The 20,699-nt window shown below is 40.8% G+C and overlaps 1 protein-coding gene across 1 annotated transcript in view; it reads right to left on the bottom strand.

Annotated features, from left to right (window-relative positions):
- Nucleotides 1-2,096, bottom strand: part of epha4b (eph receptor A4b) — a 186,238-nt gene extending 184,142 nt beyond the window's left edge. Inside the window, exon 1 of the mRNA XM_036596481.1 lies at nucleotides 1,880-2,096. Within this exon, the coding sequence (XP_036452374.1) occupies nucleotides 1,880-1,973 (94 nt within the window). The 5' untranslated portion in view covers nucleotides 1,974-2,096. The remainder of the gene's footprint in view (nucleotides 1-1,879) is intronic.
- Between the last annotated feature and the right edge of the window lie 18,603 nt (nucleotides 2,097-20,699).

The following is a 20,699-nucleotide window of genomic DNA, read 5'->3' as shown; positions in this document are numbered from 1 at the left end:
CCAGAGACGCCTCTTTATTTACTGCCACACGGAGCACAGCGAGGCGAGGCGGCCGAGGCTGTGACTGTCTCGGCACAGGGAGCCACTGGATTACTCACGTAAGCCTCGCGCATACTGTCAGGCATGGGACAGAAACAAATACGCACTGCCATCCACGGGGCACTATGATTTGCCAATTAGGCCAGCAGCAAAGGGGACGGTCGAGGGCATTGAAGAACCGGCTGAGGGGAGAAAGAGAGGGAGAGTGAAAGAGAAACCATTGGTCCAAAGAAGAGCAACACACTCTGACAAGAACCAAGGTGGCAGCTCATCCAGAATCAGGGTCCCATTACCCAAATCCCACCCTTCCTGCTCAAGTGATCTCAACAGAAAATACCAAGCTGTAGGACAAACTTGGGAAATTTAAACTGTCCCTCCTCTCCATCCTTCGTACAAATAGGCTTTGCCAGATTTTAAACCAGGTTTTCTGCCATTTTTGTGAAACTACTTGCAGGGTTTTTTCACCTTCCAGGGCTGTTGTGTCACATCCTTGACTGGAATCTGGATTCAGATTCCTGGATGACTGAACGAATCTCTCTTGGATCTTGAAGTCATTAAACTAAACAAATCTGGAGGTGACTTTATTATGCACTCTTAGCATGAAGGGTTCTGTAACATACCAAAAAAGGGTTCTTTGGCTTGTAACATTGGTGGAACCCCTTTTCAAAAAGAGTTATATATAGGAACCATTTAAAATACATTCTCCATCAATCTGAACAACTCGTTTACAACCGCTTTAAGCATGCAAAAGGTTCTTTGAGTATTCATGGTTCAATATAGAACCATTTTCTTTACCCAAGAACCCTTGAAGAACCATCTTTTTTAAGAGTGTAGAGGTCTAGTTCGTCTCCAGGCCACAAAATAGCCCCAAGTGTTTGCCTTTTCCCACACAAGGGCTGTGCTGTTTTCTGAGCTTCCTCACAGTCTTCCTCGGCTCCGACTGCATCTTATACACACCCACAACTTGTCACACAAAAATGTGCCTTGTTTTTGCATTTCGTCGCTGTCCAAAGACAAATAAGTATCTCCAAAACTGTAAGCAGAAACACTCTTTACTTTTAATGTAAGTTAATGTAAAGAGATTTTACTATAAGCAGTTGTGGAGCATTTCTGTTGGCCCATTCATTATGAACATTTCACAGCTACTCAGCTCAAATTATGCAAAAAAACAAAAACTGCAAAAAAATTAAGGTACTTGGGTTCTTCGGATATTGATGTTTTGCTTTCTTAACCAATTTCCCAGGTTAATTTTACAAATTGACAAAAAGAAAATGAGTGTCCACATCTTGGTTGTCACACATTTAGCCAGAGACAGCCACAAAGTACAAATCTAACAACATGTTCAGGTTTGAAAAGACTGTGTTTAGCACTTTTCAGGAGCAGTATTTACTTATTAACACTTATTCTGGCAAACCCAAACTTAAGGAGACACCAGAAAAGAGTATTTCTGACAGAAAATGACCAACTAAGTCACTTCACAGAACTCAAGCTATCACCAAAAGGCAGCCACACGCTGACTTTTACCTCAACACGCTTCATTCACTGACATTTATCACGTTACAAACCTGGGAAACATCTCAATTTTAAGCGGAATTCACTTGAGGAAACTCACTTTCCACTCTTCTCAGGAGCTGAGAGGCTCAGTCCTGGCTCCTCAGCTCCTCTTAACGTTTAATAACACGAAGAAAAACCTTATTTCCTCTCTTTGCTAAGCCATGTTCGCCTCATGTATGATTCATGGAGGTTCAGAGCATCCAAGCCTGCACTTTAGCCAACAACCACAGGACCCTCAGCTGAAGCCCTCAGCCGTTAACTCGCCGTTAAAGGGCGCCCTGCTTACCTTCGTTCTCCGGGTAACTCCGTAAGGCTCGACTCGGTTTGAGGGAAGGCAGGAGGCAGAAAAGGAGGGACGGGTAAATCCAGAGTGGTGCCATTTTTCAGGCTGCGCCGGGAGCCCGCTGCATCCCCTCTCTCTCTCTCACGCTCTCTCGCTCTCGCTTTCTCTCGCTCTCTCGCTCTTTCTCCGCACAAAGTTGCTGCGCCTCCCGCCTCAGCGCCGAGCCGAGTGAGGAGCAGGAGGAGAGGGGGCGGGGCCGAGCGCCCAGGCTGTCAATCATCCGCGGGCTGCCAGGGAAACGGAGGATGAGGGGACCAATGGGGGTGAGGGACGCGTTCGCGCTTTTTTAAGGCGCTGAGGCACGCGCGATGAAGAGCTCGACCGCCGCTGTTTTCTGTTTTTTTTTAAATGGAGCGCGCGCCGTGTTGACCGTTAGCGAGTTTCAACTGTAGAAAAATGCACAAAAAATAAAACGAAATAAAAAATAATATAATATATTATATAAAATAATACACAGTTGTTGACCACAGTAAATAAGCTTTAACTTAAAAGCTTTGAGACTTTGGTAACAAAATGGATTTTTTTTAAACTGCTTTTTTAAGCAAGCTAAAAATGTGCCTGTTTTTAGCAAATCATTGACTACAAAAAATCGTAGACTGGCTTTTCGATTAACCATGTTAAGGCATGTTCAGCAGCAGACATAATGGCAACAACATAAAATATGATCAAATTTACACATTTTCACTACATTGTTTAAGCTATACTTAATAATACTCCCAATAAACAACGCTTCCACCGAGAAATGCAGTTCTATTATATATCGCTGTCAGAATAAAACCTTATATCTCCTTTCTTGTCATTTTTCAGTTTTTTGATTTGATTTTTCAGTTTGAAAATGTTGCCCTTTGCATTGTATGTAAATTTCATGGTGAATAGACCAAAAGAAACGACCAAAGATTGCTTGAAAAAAAAGTCTGGTTCCATTGACTTACATTAAAAGTAAAGTATGTTTTTTCCTGCTCCTGTAAAGTTATCATTTTTGAGATATGAGGTTTCGTTCCGACAGCTAGCGGTATGCTATTGTTGCCAAGCAAGACTGGAACTGTTGTTTATAATTGTCCATTGCAGTCATTAATGAACTTTTTCCATTTTTGTCCGATAATAATGGTCATATCACGATATCGCAGTGTTTAATGCAGGAACTTACAAGTTATATGTATGCTTTGTTCACCAAATTACCACCATAACAACAATGCTAATGCTCGCTAGCGCCTTTATGTGATTTCCTGTGTTTTCTAACATAAGGTTCAATACTTAAGGCAAATTTTTGAAGCTTGTAAGATGTTTTTGCAACATATTCTTTACTTTTTTACTTTCTATTTTGCTGTATTACAGTGAAACATTCAGTGCTCCATGTTAGCATGTTAGCAAGCCTTTCACATCACAGTGTTTTTAGTGACTTAGCTCATTGAGACAGTATTCAGTTGTGGTGAGGTGGTCATAGTTTGGTTATATCAAACGTTTTGCACATTTTTGGACCGAAACTATCTGTTTAATACTTTTGATCACAGTCCTGTGTACATGAGATCACATAAACTACAATAACATGAGCTAGAAGACAGTTCTTCTGAAAAAGAACCTAAAAAATAGTGTTTCTCAGTATTATTTGATCTTTTCATCACCTTTTCTTGACATTTGGCAGATATTCAGAAGCACATTCTGCTTAGTTTTTAATTAAATTATACTCACATAAAAGATTTTCCACAGAAAATCCCTCATAGTCTGGGATTAGGATTAAAATAATTAAGATTTTCATTAAACCTCAGCTCTATTGAGCTATTTATGTGAAGACAGAGTCAAGGAACAGGTGTGCTCGGCCTCTATCTCTCTCTCCCTTTAACCAAATAATGGGCAAAAACAAAGTAGGCCTCCTGTTTGCCCTGGAAGTAATTAATTGCTGTCATTTTAGGCGCAAGGTCTTTATCTCCTTCAGACTAGCGGCCAGGCTAGCTTAAGCTTCTCCGCCGCAGCGCATTTAGGAAAGCCGCACTTCCTCGCTCAGCCTGGGATTTGCTAAAGTGTCCAATTAAGACGGAGCTTTATAGTGAACGCAGGCTGCTCCCTGATGACCTAATTTCCCCACAGAGTGAGGTTTGGAGGGGGAGAGGAGAAAAGGTTGCTTTCCCGACCATGAGGCTACATTCATTCACTGACAAAACCCTGCTCTGTCACGCATTCCGCTGCCAACTGCATGACGTGGCCCCTTAAGCCCTGTCACAACCACCTCCAGCCCTGCCGCTGATGGGTGTGTGTGGGGATGGAGGGAGCAAGTGAATGTGTATAAGAGGGGATATAGATTCAAAACACTAATGTGTACAGTACCATGCAAATTTCCAGTCAAAACAGGTACTAAGTACAGGTTATTCCTTTGACCTTTCGATTAGATACACTTGCATAAGGAAGGTGAAAGTCAAAGGAAAATAAGTGAAATAGCAGGAGTTTCCAACTGGAGGTCATTTAAAAGGTATGGAGACTCTTAACAACCACCTGGAAGACCAGGTAGGCATCCAAAACTATGGGTCTGAAAGGATGTGTAGCTGCCAAGATGCCTCAAAAGGAGACAGACACATTAAACAAAGAAGCTGCTGGTGCTCTCAAAACAATGGACCGACCTCACCAGAGTCCAGACCTCAAAATCCTTGAATGTGTTTGGGATTACTCGGACAGTGAGGGGCTGAAATTGCAGCCAACTTCTAAGACTGAACTTTAGAGGTGTGGCTGCAGATTCCTTTGAAAAACTGAAACCGAGGCTCCTGAAAAGAATGGAAGCTGTAACAAAAGCAAAAAGGATACTAAACACTGAAAAATCTGACATTATTTTTAATTGAAGTGTAAATTTCTGTTAAATATATGGTTTTCTGCTTATTTCCTGATGCTGAAAAATGAATAACCTTTGACTTTGACTAGTAAATAAATGAAGGGTGGTCCCTGACAGCGTTGCATGCATGTATGATGAGGTGTAAAGTCACCACGGGCCCTTTCAGATGTAAATGTCTGGGGTGGGTTCAAATAAACCTGTTGAACAATGAACAATGTAAATTATGTGTGTTCTTCTTCTGCTGTTCATTATGCATATGGCCATTAGAGGAGGATATTGAGCTGCTGATGTAAAGCACAGCTTCCTTGTGACTGCCGCTGTCGGCACTTTTAGCCTATCCCTTTTACGTATACACACATTTTGAATAGTATTACTATCTTTATGGGGACTTAATGTAAGACTTCAGATCTATATAGCAAAGTGTATCTAAAGCTTCCAATCACCCTAAACTTAGTGACCAAGAAGATATTTTTAAAATGCATTGTCCTCTTAAGGCCTGGTAAACATGTCAGAATTGTCTTCTTTTCCTACTCTTTGGTTCCCATTGTGTCAGTACAGCAGAGCACTCTCACACATTTTGGGCCTTCATCATCACATACTGGATACTCAGGGGCCACATAGTAATATAGTATTTCTATTGCATTCTGTATAAGTGTAGCAACATGCCAGGCATTTACATAGAACCCAGAAAGGGCTTGATCTCCTGCACTTTTACCCTCAGACTGTACAAGTACCTTCTTGGTCAGCTTGTATAATAATTGTATTGTGTATGTTTAAGGCCCAGGAAGAAAGCTCCACAAGCTTCATTGCTCTTGGTTGCCCCCTCTGGTGCAGAACCAGCACCTATTGAAATTTCAACGGAGTAACTCTGGCCCCACAGATACATTAATCACAGCACTGGAAATCCCTCTGATAATCTATTTATGTAAGTGTCACATTGCATTCTGTGGTAGTTTTAACAATTACTAAACAATCAACAATAAGAGAAGCTAATATCTTGTTAAACCAAGTTTCTGTTATTGTGAAAAACAGGGGTTCTGCTGGCCTCTGTAGTGCTTTTAAATAGAGATGCAACTCCAGGGTTCATAGATCTCCATCCTTGTAGACTGGAGATCAAATCCCAGACTGGGCTTGCTAAGTGCTGCTATTCAATACCTAACCTAGGGGGTCGGCAACATGTGGCTCCGGAATATGCCGGTCTTTTACTGCCCTGTTGCGGCTCCACAGCAGAATTAGATTTTTAGGTAAGAAATAAATAATCCTCCTTTGCAGTAAAATAAAGCTCTGCTGATCATTTAACACAGTTTTAACAATAAATGATCTTAAAGGCTGGAGTTATATGTATAACTGAAGCTCACACAGCGACACAGACAACAATCTTAGCTAGTGGCTAATGAAAAGACAGAGAGAGATTTAAGGCAAATATCGATAATTTGTAGACGAATGGACTTATAAACATTTATAATCACTCCAGCTGGTTTCCTGATATATTTAATCTGCAACGAGAAACTGACAAACACTAAAAAGTCACAAAGTTCCACCTTAAATGGTGCAGCAGTTACATTATGGCGCTTCAGGCACCATTTAAGGTCAAATGGGAAATTAAGACAAGAAGCTGACGAATGAGAAGCTGATTTCAGCCTCATAAGACGTCAAATGTTAAGAGTCATTTCACAAGAAACTATTCTACTTTTGCAGAAAAGTTTCCTGATGGAGATGTGAGAAAAGCAGCTATAGCTGAGCTAAAGCTTAAAGCAGAGCAAAGTAAGTCTGTGTTTTCATTTATATTATATTTTTTAGCCTATCCTAATACATCAGCACATACTGAGACATATTTACAGCCAAGATGGTGAAACGTTACTTCCATAAAATGGATATAAAATGTTCTGACTCCCAAGGTGGTTGGATTTTTGTTGAAACTTGACAAAATGGCTCTTCTTCCGTTTTAGGCCAAAATCTTCTCTCAAAATCATCCCAAGCATCACTCAGAGCATTTGTAGCTATTTCATGTAATAACTTTCTATGAGGGAGCTTTTGGAGGCATTAAACTCTTCAGCGTCTGGCTCCTATCACCATCACTGTGAAAAAGTCTGACTCTTTAGTTTCTCTAGAATGGAGTATTTCATATCAAACAACTTCGAATGACTTTGTTCACATCTTAACCATTTAATTATGCAGAAATTTTGAAAAATAGTTGGGATTCCTCCTTAATAACAATGGAAATCTTTGGGCTCTTTTGGCTTGCAGCATTTCTCCTCATAGAGGTCAGCCAGACATCCCCACTTCACATAGTTTCATGTTTTGCATCATCCTAGGGGGATTGCAGGAGCTAAATGCGTGGCATGGCCACACACACACACACACACACACACACACACACACAATTTTGGTATGCACAGCACATGACCATCAAGACTGGATGGCTGACCAGTAGGGAAAAAAAAACTTTCCCTCTTCCCCTATTTTCTCCTCTTTTGAAAAAGGCCTGAACCCTGGTCACCTGCTTTCTCCCCCTTTACCCCCAAAAGGTCAGCCTGTTTCCTCAGCTCTGGGCCAGATCCAGCCCCTCACACTGCACATTCTCCAGTCTGAAAAGTCTGCAGTCTCAGAGCAGGTTCACTCCAGCTCACTGGGGGGAGGGTCGAGATGCAGGAGTCACGAGGAATCCATGCTTCTACACAATAGGATTTTCAAGCAGCCAAACTCAAGCTACAGAGCATTCTCTGAGAAGATTATTAGTGCATTAGATCACATTTGATGAAAAATGTTGCCGAATTTTAAAGTGATAGCTGGGCCAAGTTGCGCAATTCTCCTCTTACCCCAAATGTAAGACATGTTTGGTGCCTGACATTTGCTTTTTTTTGGCTTTTCACTAGAGCTTTAAGGCCAAAAGTATGGACAAAATTCCAGCTTCAGACTGGCTAAAGCTGTTTTTAGCTATGCAACTTGTCCATATAAATAACAGCATGTTATACAGTGTTAGAAACTACATACAAGTCTATTTGAGATTAATTAACAACTCTATTTGATTTGGGACAAGTGTGTAATGATTAGGTGGTGGTTAGGTTTCAGCATTAAAGGAGAATTCTACTTATTCTTCTATATTTCCATATAATTCAATTGTTTAGAGATAAACAATCAACCAGAGTGGTTTGATGCTAAATGCTTCATTCTTGAGAAACTTACAGACTCAGATTTCTTTACAGTGGTGGTGATAGGAACCAGGGATCGCCATGTCTACAACACAAATATAGCCATTTTATTTACTATCCAAACCCACCAGTGAACCTACACGTGCCTTCTGAGTTTTTGTGTGTAATGCTAATGATGGTAAAATAGTGGTAAATCTGAAAAACAGTTTTCTTTGGGGACTATTTTGCCCTACAATGACCTCCATGTACCCCTCTGCCAAAAATGGATTGTTAAAAATAGGTTTCTAGCCAACATCTTCTCTCAAAATGATTGTAAAACAATGTCCTAGACATCAGAGAGTTAACCATTTCATGCAACTTTCTATGAGGGAGCTGTGCAGATGCCTGGTTCCTATCAGAGTTAATATGAGCAAACTTGTTGTGGTATGTTATTTATTATTAGACATCATATTAAGATGAATATTGGCAAATAGCTTACCTTAGAGCCTGTTAACAGTTTTGATATTAAGCTGTGAGTAAGGTCTTCCACATTGTTCCAACAATTATCCAACATTTTCACTTTTGTGGATGAAATAATTATAATAATGTTCCTTAGTCATCTTTTTTCAACTCTCTTAGCCTAATCATTATAACTAATTCTATAATCCCTCTGTAACAGTCCTGCTCTAATGGACATCACAGTAATATAATGACAGAACTGGGTAATAGAAAACAGTGCTTTTCTTTTCTTTTTTTGCAACCTGAAGACAAGACTGACTGCTAAAATGGAGCTTGATTTGACCTTCAAAGTTCATGAGGACTGAAACGAGATACTTTTTTATGGCTGCACATCTTCTTGTTGTTCTGAAGCATGCTGCCTGTCACATTGACATCACCACTGACATGAACGTCTGCGTGATAACGTTTCGAACAGGGCTATTTGGGGTAATTTGAGGAAATTACACAGATTCCTTATTGTGTTTGAATGGGCCTACTAAATCACACACAGATTAGATTACCAAATCTCCTCTAGCTAAACACATCCAGCTTCAGTAAGGCTATCTTCATTGCAGTGTGCGGTCAGCATTTCTTCATTTAATCCTGAATTAGTGCTGACATTTCTAGAACTTTTTAGCTCCATAGTGTCATACCACAAGTCCATGAAAACGTCATGTGTTGTTGGATGGAACTCTAAGAGGTAAATTTCATTTGATTTTTCTCGAATCACTTTAAGACCTGTCTAGTCGAAAGTAGTAGTGGCTGATATACAAGTTCATCCGCTACCCCGGTTGAAATTCATATCGGTTTTGTTTTTACCATTATACCATTACACAAATAAGTGCAGATGACACAAAGTACAAAACACGCTGATTCCCTCATGTCTTGTGTAGTGAGGTGCAGCCTGAAGTAAGTTAGTCCAGTTTATTGTCATCATATCGTAATGAGTTAATGAGTTAACAAGAGCAAATGAGGGTGGAATGAAAAGCCAGTCTCTTAGGGTTAGCTGTTAGCCATTAGCCTAGCATGGATACTAGCCAGCTTTCCGGGTGCAGCGCTCCTCACTCAGCCAGCTGCTTTAGGCAATGCCACAGTCTTGGCCTACAAGCCAAGAGGCTCCGCAGCTTCCGAGGTAAAACTGATAGTGTGAATTGCTTGTACTATTTGGTAAATTCCAGCAGTGTCTGATGCTTTGGATTAAAGCTTAAGCATAAGAGATGCACATATGAGACAACTGACTTTCAGACGTGCTGCACTCAGAGAAGCCGCTGTGGTGTTTACATACACTCACCTTTATCTCATTAGGGTTAGAAAGCAATATTGACATCTTTCTATATACATTGTTCATTTTTGATGAGATTTAGATTTATTCAGTTGTAAAATATGGTCCTAATTAAAAGTGCAGGGACATCCAGGATAATACAACCCTTGTTAATCTACAAAAAAGGTTTACTTAAACAATCAAAAATATATTATTTGAAAAAATAAAATATTTGGTCATCTTAATTATGATATGAATTTTTGTCTATACTATTTTCAAAACATTTCAAGCATTTTCAAGTCAAGTGTCTTTGAGAACTGGTGCACGCTAGTCAAATGTGGTTTTACAGCCCTCCTCTAAACTTCCTCTCAGTCTGTAATTTACTGAGCTCCTCAGAGTTCTTGTGAAAGAGCCTAGTTTAAAGGGGTCGCCATGCTGCCAGCAGCGAGTAGAGCCTCAGCTTAACATGAGCCAGATAGCTCGTCTTCCCTTCCAACACTGTTTCTTCTGGCCTTTCAGAAGCGGTCACTCGTGTGCTAATGTCTCCATTGTGGCAGGCCAAATATTTAGTGGCCAGCAGCTTGGTGCTCACATTGAGAAGGCTGGGACTGCTCAGTGGGGGTGATAAAGGCCTTCTGCATATTAGAAGGTGCTGGTGAACCTTTGGATGTAGCTTAATACGCAGAGAAAGTGAATGAAAGTCTGAAAAGGGGGTAGGTGGGGTCACAATTCAGCTTGAACCAGAGCAGTGGATGTGTGGAAAGGACAGAAGAAAAGAAGGAGGAGGGTTATATTGAGAGAAAACTGTTAGGATGTGGGTGAGAGACAGAGGAAGTGTGCTTTGCTTTGGTGACTGGCGTACGGCCTGGGCCATCCATCACAGTGAGTTAGAGTGTGGGAAAGACAAAGGAGCCCCTCTAAAGCTCTAAGGGTCTGTACGCGGGCCCACACTTCAGTTCCTCACTCTCAAAGCTGCAAGTTTCATAGTATTTACAGAATCATTATTTAGTTACTTAACAATAAGCCTACTTGTTCACTGATTTCAGCATAATTTAATCATTGAGATGTACACAAAAACATTCAGTTTGAATTTGTGTGAAATACTTCACTGTTGAGAAACACAGCTATTCGATTAGAAATCCTTGGTTTTGTTAAAAATCCAGGACATAAAGGTGACAAAACAAAGACTGAACAAAATACTGAAACATAAAAAAAAGCCACAGCCAGATGGATATGAAGAAACTAGAAAATAAATGAGAGAAATCCAAAAAGGGCCTGAGAGAACAAAACACCAAGCAAACACAAGCAGGGGTCTTAATACACATGGAACAGATCAGAAACACCAGGGACTAATGAGAGTGTGGGGCTACAAACAACAGACAGGTGAGACAGATAACAAGAAGGCAGGATCAGGGAGTAGACAAAGACCAAAACAACAACAAAAGCACATGGAACAAGAAAACAAAGGCTGAAACAAAGAAAGACAAGGACAGGGCAAGATAGGACGTTACAGGAACCAGGAGTCATAATGTACACAATGCACAAAGCAAATGTAGCCATTTTATTTACCATCCAAAACTACCAGGGAACCTACACGTGTCTTATGAGTTTTATATTTAATGTTGATGATGGTAAAATAGGGGGAAATCAGAAAAAAGAAGAAGAAGTTTTCCTTGGGGTCTGTTTTGCCTTATAATGCCCTGCATGTAAAACCTTTAAGCCAAAAGCTTATAGAAAAACTATCATAAATGAATATCTCAGACATCAGGCAGCATATTCATAACCATTTCCTGTAATGACTTTCTGTGAGGCAGCTTTTAGAGGCGGACGTCTGGTTCCCAGCATCACCATTGTGAATAATTCTGACTCTGTAAGTTTCAAGTCAAACTGCCCTGAATGACTTTGATTATTGAATCTTAACCATTTAATTATGCAGAATTTTTTATATTTCTTAACCAATGGGAAGGTCACACAACTAGATCTAATGCTCGCTCGCTCTCTCTTCTCCACCTGCAAATTGGTGGCTCAAATGAGGTCATTTTTATAAACTGACTGCATCTCTTCATTCCAAAGCACCAGCACCTCTACTTCCCTAATTTCCACCAACGCCACTGTTCACTATCGCTTTTCTGTTTCTTAGAAACCACCAAGCCAGCAAACCGATGACAGTTCTGAGAAGAAAAGATCCTCCTCAGGGCTTGTTCATGTTCTCACAGGATGGCGCAATTTCACTTTGAGCATCCTCATCTGGAACATCTTCTTCTCGAGCCCTCGGTGAGAAACAGGATATTTGTACTCGTGTTATTTATTTGAACACTGCTGAGACAAACAGCTGCTAGCAGAAACCAGGCTGGCTTCAGGAAACCACTGTCATTTCCGGCATGGTTAGTGGCCACTGTCACTCAGTGTGACACATCTCGGCGCTGTGCGCTGTGGTTACGCAATGCTGCTAATTCTTTGACTATCAGCACAATCAGCTGAGTAGCCAGTTCTGTCAGACATTAATGTGTTGCTGTCAGCAAGATAGAGTCAGTTAATGGACAGCCTGCTGAAAAAAAAAATATAGAAACCATTGAAAGTTTCTGGTGGTTTCTGGTGGTGTTCAATGGTCACTAAAGGTAGTTTGTGTTTTCCTGATGGATTGGTATCACAGTGTAAAGACTTCTAATGGTTTAACAGGTCTTCTAGGACTGATTCCAGATGCATTTGATGGATTCCCAATAGGATCTAAAGGTGTCCTGCAGGAATGGTAACCAGAGCCAATTGGAGCTAATTCTAATGGTTCTTAGGGTCTTTTTTTTAGCAGGGACCACTCTGACAAAGACATGGGGAACAATGAAAGAAAGCTGGAGTTACCAGTTAGTAAGATTCTTTGCTAATTGGCAATTCTAGCTTTCTAACCACAGCACTGTTTGGTTAAACTACCCAGATAGGAAACTTGATATGGCCCAAGTCTTGGCCACATCTGGACCTTACTTGCTGTCCACATAGGGCATGGAATGATGGCCAGATGCAGTTGCCAGAACCCAGCCTGTTTACTGCCATTAGAGTGCCATACCTTTAAACCACCAATGCCAGAACTGACCCAACACTCAAAGCAACTAGTACAAAATCCGGTACAGCTTCCCTGTTGGGTGGGACTTCCACTATTGCATGGTGCCACCAGGCTCAGGGAGTGGAGGTTAGCATGTGCTCCCCCTTTGGTTGACTACCACCTACAGATGGCTGTGGTGTTGGTGGGATTTGGGCTCTGATCTCCTAAGGATGGAGTAGCCAGTCGCCCCACTCAGGAATTCCTGTTTATAAGCCTACATTTCCTAAATAAGCCAACATGTCCACAAAGTTCACTACAGTGTGAAAAAGTTTTGTTTTCTTTTTTTGGGGATTTTTCCCCAATTTTCTCCCCAATTTAGTCGTATTCAATTCCACTCACTAGTTAGGACTCCCTGAATCTCACAATACCACCAGGCTCCTCCGAGACCTGTGAAGTGCCACCACGTTTTTTCAATCTGCCGCTCATGCATCGTCATTGGACAGCCGAATGCGCTCGGAGGAAAGCGCCAACCACCAGACAGGTTACGTCAGCTAACAGACGCCTGCAATGACTAGCATTGCATTGGGTGGTGGGGGGAGTAGGGGGGCCATCCTACCCACCTGGAGGGTGATGGCCAATTGCGCACTCTGGGACTCTGTAGCATCACCAGGGATCGACCTCGTGATCTCCTGATGATAGGGCCAACTGCCCTTAAGTAGCCACAAATCATTTTAAACTAAATCTGAATTAGACTGCAAACTAGGATATGTAGTCATGTTCCTAGTATTGAGGCAGATTGTGTTGGACTAAATAAAATGAACATTTTAACCAATCATTATTCTTTGTACAAATAACAATCAAAATAGTCGCATAAGCCAAAACATTTTAGGTTGGATTTTTTACAGTGTACTGTGCCATATATGAGCAATTTAAACTAAATCTCCTGTTCAAAACTTGTCATGTAGCTCATGTTAGCACTGGCAATCTTTGCCAGATGTGGCCCAGATCTGTTTTGAGAACATTTTTAATGTGTGAGCCACTTTTGGCTCATATGCAGTGTGCCAGTGCAGTGGTAAGCAGCACTGCCATATTTCTGCCAGATTCGGCCCAGATCTGTTTTGGCGCATGTGGGCCAAATATGCTTTATAATGTGGGCCAGTTTTTGCTCACATGCAGTTTGCCAGTGCCAAAATGGGGCAGCAATGCCATGTCTTTGCCAGAAGTGGCCCACATCCGCATGCTATCTGGTTTCTATGGGTTTTTTTTCAGCAGGACTGTTTTTGTTCACTGTCAGCCACATTAGCATTGTTCAGTTCAGCTAGAGCTGTCGCTTTACTTCAGTAATGATTAAGAACTAACAAGCTTCAAAATGTTTATTGGTAATTGTCTGATTCAAAACACATAGGACTAAACTTTTCTACATGTCGGCTTCATTCACTGCCAGCCACATCAGCATTGATTGCTTATACTACTGCCATCACTTTAAACCAGTTTTCAGAATTTTATTGGCAGCTTGTTTGGAGGAGGAAAAAAATATGTAGCATTAAAAAAGCCGAGCTAAACTTTATACTAAGCATTAATGTACGTTCATACATTTCCACCCAGCACAGAGCTGCATGAATTCCACACTGTAAAACATGGTATCTCGTCAAGTGAAATCACCTTAAATCTAGTCAATATATCTAATATTTCTCGTTTTGAGATGGTTTTAATTTAAAGACTATTTCACTCATTTCTAGACAGATTTGGCTGTTTTAACTGATTTAAATAGGTAAAATTATCTCACTGTTTTGGTAGATGATGTTACTTGTTTCAAGAATATTTCTTACCTTACCTGCCAACATAATGAGACCATTTGACTTGTTAAAATCACTTAAAATAAGTAAAGCATGTCTAAGAAAAAAAAAACAACATAATCATATAATAAGCTTACAGCAATCTAAAAATGAGAAATATTAGATATTTTGACTAGATTTGAGAACAATGCAGTTGCACAAGACACCAGTTTTGCAGCTGGTCTAAGCTAGTTTATGCTAGTCTGGTACTAGTTTAGCTGGTTGGCCAGCATATTAGTGGTCTAGGCTGTTTTTTGTTGCAGGGAGCTTTCATTCACTGTTAGCATTGTTCAGTTAAACAAGGCCTATCACATTAAATCAGCTACAAATGATCTTATCTTATAGGGGTTCTTTAGTAAAGATGACGGCTCTATATAAAACCATGGACACTCACAGAACCATTTGCATGCTTAAATGGTTCTTTGCTTGGTGAAATCATTCTTCAGATTAATGGAGAACATGTTGTGTATTTTTGAAAATGGTTCTGGATAGCACCAAAAAGGGTTGTGCTATTGTTACAAGCTTGACATTGTAACAATAGTAGAAGCTTTTTTGGTGCTATATAGAACGACATATAACACCTTTTCCAACATTAAAGCATGCAAAGAACCATTTAAGCATGTAAATGGTTCTTTGAGTGTTCATGGTTCTATATAGAAGCTTTTTGAAAATGATTTTATATATGGCACCAAAAAGGGTTCTGCTACTGTACACGCTTGACAATGTAACAATAACAGAACCCTTTTTGATACTATATAGAACCATTTTCGAAAATACACAACACAATCTCCATTAATCTGAAGAACCATTTTACCATGTAAAGAACCAAGCATGCAAATGTGATTTAAGAGTTCATAGTTCTATATAGATCCATTGTCTTTACTAAAGAACCCTTGAAGAACCATCTTTTACAATAACAAGCCATTAGAAATTAAATAACAATTTTTTTAAGCAGAAAAACATGTTGCCTTTAAGAAAATAGGCCTATCCTCTGCACCAGGTATGAATATACATTCATATATTCTGTGATCGAGACAGCAAAGAACATGAAAGCCCCCCATTCAGAAAGTCATTATGCTGTCTCTATGTTAGAGGAGATGCATAGGGGCTGCAGTAATGCAGTAATGAAGGAGGACACTGACCCCTCTCACCAGAGGCTGCATTTACACCTATTATTTACACCAGAACTGAACACAGCAGGCCAGGAGACCTGCTGCTCGCTCTCTCTCATTCTCTCTCTCTCTCTCTCTCTCTCTGTCTCTCTCTCTCTCTCTGTCTCTCTCTCTCTCTCTCTCTCTCTTGCTCACTCACTGGTCCATCACTCAGGCAACTGACAGACAGACAGAAGGAACTCATGGGTGATTTGTCACCGTTTTGCTGCAGCTCGGACACCCCGGCTCGCGAGCTCCATCCCTAATGGATCCTCCGCGTGCGCTAAGCAAATTAGCCCCGTGCATTACGCCCAGAGCCCCAGACAGAGAGAGATAAAGATGCCCCACATAATGGCTACCAACACTCTTTTCTAACACCGTGATGGATGCTGAAAGTAACACGTTTACCTCTGCACCCCCTTCCTCCACTTCCTCCGAGGTGCCTTTCGCGGTCAGACGTCTGAAAACGTCCGCATTCCCCTAAACGCACATTACGATCCATCAGCACCCAGACACCTTTAAACACCATTAAGAAGACGCTTTCACTTTCCAGGACTTAGATCAGAGAAAAACAAACTCATCATGTACACCAATGGCCAGGAGCTAAGTTTAGAGCAAGCAATGGCCTTTGGTTACAATGCTGCATTTTGTAAATACAAAAAGTTGTGTAAATATGGGATTGTGCAAAAGTTGCCCTTTGTTTGTTCCATTTCTAGTCAAAATGGCTATTAAGTGCAGGTAATTGATTACATATTTATCTGGTCAATTGGAAATGTTATCCAATTGCATAAGGAAGGGGAATGACAAAGGAAAATAAGCAAAGTAGAGTTTCCAATATAGAGACAACAGGGACTCCTAACAACCAGCTGGAAGACCTGGTAGACACCAAAACTGTCCCCATCAGAGAAACAGCTCTTGAAGCTTTCATCTTTGTGTGAGAGGAGAAAATCAAGCTCCACTCTTGATTCAGATCTGAGAAAATCCACAGGTGTGTCTGTCCATCCAAATGTTATGCTTTGCTGTGGCACTTCTGGCATGAAACAAGCTTGCGTTAGCCTAATTTGAGCTAATGTTATGTTCATCGCTAATCATTGTGCTGTAAGATGACCAGAGGTATCTTTTAACTTTTTTTTTTAATTTATTTTTGTGGATCAAAACAAGTGTAAAGAATATCTCAAGCCAAGTAACTGACCCATGTGACAATATGTAAAACAAAACAAAAAAGAAAAGCAGGCCAAAGTTTAACTTAGTTAGCTTGTTGGACTTCCCATTCCATTCAGTAACAGCCTTCACTCTTCTGGGAAGGCTTTCCATAAGATTTTGGAGTGTGTCTGTGGGAATTTGTGCCCATTCAGTCAAAAAAGCATTTGTGAGGTCAGGCACTGATGTTGGACGAGAAGGTGTGGCAATCAAAGTTTCAATTCATCCCAAAGGTGTTTAGAGAACTTGAGTTTAAGGCGAGTTTTATCTTTATGAAGCACACTTTGTGCACAGGGACACAGTCATGCTAGAGCAGGAAAGCATCTTCCCCAAACTGATGCCACAAAGTTGGAAGCATATAATTGTCTAAAATGTCTTTGTATGCTGTAGCATTAACATCACCCTTCACTGGAACTAAGGGGCCTGAAAAACAGCCCATTATCCCTCCTCCACCAAACTTTACGATTGGTACTATGCGTTCTGGTAGGTTGTGTTCTCCTGCCTTCCACCAATCTCAGATTCACCCATCAGACTGCCAGTGAAGCCTGATTCATCACTAAAGAGAACATGCTCCTCTGCTCCAGAGTCTAGTGGCGGCATGCTTTACACCACTCCAGCCAACACTTGGCATTGCATATAGTGATCTTAGGCTTGTGGGCAGCTGCTCAGCCATAGAAACCCATTTCATGAAGATCCCAACACAAAGTTCTTGTGCTGATGTTGCTTCCAGAGGCAGTTTGGAACTCTGTAGTGAATGATGCAACAGATGATAGGCTACTTTTACTTTTAGGCTACTTTTACTTTTACAGCATGTAGGGGTCGGCCCACTCTGTGAGTTTGCGTGGTCTATCGCTGTGCCTACTCCAAGACTCTTCCATTTCACCATAATAGCACTTACAGTTGACTAGGGCAGATCTAGCAGGGCAGAAATTTCATGAAGTAACTGACAAAGGTGGCATCTTTGAAAAGACCCATGTTTAAAGTCTCTGAGCACTTCAGTATGAACCATTCTACTCCAATGGAGGCTGCATGTCTATGTGTTTGATTCAGGCTGAAACATCTGAACTTATTAATTAGGAGGAGTGTCTTTGTACTTTTGGCCATATAAAGTAGGTCTGTTCTCTTTTAAAATGATTTTCGTAATACTAAAGTATTCAACAAATATAGAAAGTCTTGAATATATGCTACCTCAGCTTGGTCTCCCTCCGAATGGCTGATGAAGCCAAAGACATTTTTTTTTTGCTTTGGTAGGAAAATAACGTCCTATTCTATTCTATTCTATTCTGTCTTATTCTATGAATATAATTACATGGACGGAGTTATTTATGGCACATTGTGCCAAAAACTAGAAGGGCCATCAGTCTGTGCCACTTGATGTTGCCATAAAACACGTTAGAAGTTACAGGCAGCTCTACTTGTGGAGCAGAAGCAGACGTGTTGGGCTCTGCTGATGGAGTTTGTCAGATAAGGAGTTTAAAGTGTGGTAATGGGGTTGGCAGTGATAGAGAAGCGGAGAGGTGAAAGCCATTAGGGCACAGTGCGGGAAAGTGAATCTCACCCACATTATCAGACCTTAATCAGATTACAGCCAGGTCTGATGTAGCATCTCGACCCTTCCACCGCTCTCCGTCACTACTGACGTCGTACACTCTCTCTTCTCTCTCTCTCTTTCTCGCTATATGTGTCTGCTTCCTATTTTCTCTCTGCTTCATAAACACATCTCTCTTTCTGCATGATTATTGTGTTAGCTGTGTCAGTGGTGCTGATGGCGACGGGTGCCAGGCCTCTCTGGCTTCCCTGGAAAAAGCCTTACGGGTCATCAAGTTCTGTAGTGTAGATGTGTTACTGCTGGACCAGCAGAGGAGAGAAGATCTCGAGAAAACACATATGTAGATACTGAGGTCACGATGTTTAGAACACAGATGTAGCCGAATGACAGATTGAGGCTGTTTACATCCCAATTGAAAACATATTTTGATTTTAACTGGAATTTAGACTTAAATCCTTTTGCTCTGAGTGACCCTATACCTTAATTATGTTTATTTTATCACAACAAATGATTGAGCATTCCATTGTTTTCCCTACCAAATCAATCATAACACTACTGAAATGTGACCAAATGTTTCGGCAGTGACTGTTTCGGTACTGACAATTTTAGCTCAATTTGAGCAGAACTCAAAAACGCTAGTCAGTACATCACTAGTGAACAGTTGTACATACATAAAATCATAATAATCTTCATTAAAACACAAAAAAACTGCAGAACATAGCTGTGTCGGTAGTGACAATTCTTGATGTTCCACACTGATTTCAGACTTTGGGACATGTTTACTTCAAAACAATGGGATCTACCTGCTCACCATGTGGCCATGAGGGACAGGGATGCAGTCTCACTTCCTGCTCTAAAATGCAGGGGTGTGGCTAAAATAAGGCTCCGCCCACCAACTATAAACTCTGTGTTTCGGTAGTGACAATTTTTGCTCATTTTGAGCAGAACTCAAAAACAGGAGTCAGTACATTACTAGCAAACCCTTGTACACACAAAATATCATAATAATTTTCATCATAACACTAATAAATTTCAGAACATATGTGTTTCGGTGGTGACAGTTCTTAATGTTTCACACTGATTTCCAGACTTTGGCTCACATTTACTACAAAACAATTGGACTTAACTGCTCACCACGTGGCAATGAGGGACAGGGATGCAGTCTCACTTCCTGCTCTACAATGCAGGGGTGTGGCTAAAATAAGGCTCCACCCACAGACTAAAACTCTTTGTGTTTCGGTAGTGACACAAAAACGTGGGAAGGCATTTTAAACTTTTTTTTTCTTAAAAACTAAACTGATAAATGTAAATCTGTTACTTCACTTTAAAATCTTTTAAAAAAAAACATTGGAAAAAGTAAATATTATTTTCTCAAGTTGAAATTTAGGGGTTTTGGTTTGGGATATGTTTGTATATATTTAGCTTATTGGTATCTCAATTAATGCCTTGGGTTTAAATGAGTCATAGTGCAATCCTAGTAAATATCTAAGGTCTGAATACTTCATTGTTTTTTTTTTAAATAGTTTTTATTTATTTATTTTTTTAACTGTGGGACCACAGTTTGAACTGGTCCACATAAAAATGTTGCTATAAGTGGTGGGTTGGCTTCATTGTGGTTGCACAGATAAAGAATCCATACAAAGAGCTGATGTAAATGACTGTCTCAGTCCACAATAAGCAGTGTGGGTTGAAAGAGAATGTCAATGTTGAAGCGATCCTGCTAAAATCACAAGGACAGCTCAGTGATAAAGATGGCTCTGTGGACGGTTCCAGCATAAGCTCTGGTTCCTTTTCAGGGCCTGTCACGGTCACTAGGTTAACCAGCCGTTCCTAAACCCTGACCCGGCCAGAGCAAGAGCTCCAAGGCCAGAGGGCCCACTGGGCCCCCCCAGGACCCCTGCTATGACTACAGGACACAATTATGGCCAGTGTTTCCAAACACAGCCCACGACTTGTCATGAGCGGGTCAGGCCCTCGCCTTAATCCGGCCCAACGGAGGGGCCTCTCTTTCAGAGCAGCGGCCTTTGATTCTGACCCCATTTAACCCTGCAGAGGCGGGAGAGAGAGCGAGAGAGAGAGAGAGAGAGAGAGAGAGAGAGAGAGAGAGAACGAGAGCGGTATATGCAATATCTTGGTTCTACATGGCAATATTTTTACAATTATATATGTAAAACATACAAAATTTTAAAAGCTAGTACTTTGCAACAACACACATTTCAAATTTGTTGGAAACTCAGAATTTCATTTTTTTTTCCTTCACAGTGGTTTGATGTGAAATACTACATT

This window comes from Colossoma macropomum, unplaced genomic scaffold, assembly GCF_904425465.1.
Source record: "Colossoma macropomum unplaced genomic scaffold, Colossoma_macropomum, whole genome shotgun sequence".
NCBI lineage: Eukaryota > Metazoa > Chordata > Actinopteri > Characiformes > Serrasalmidae > Colossoma > Colossoma macropomum.
The sequence above is the reverse complement of the archived record's forward strand: the minus strand, read 5'-3'. Positions and strand labels throughout refer to the sequence as shown.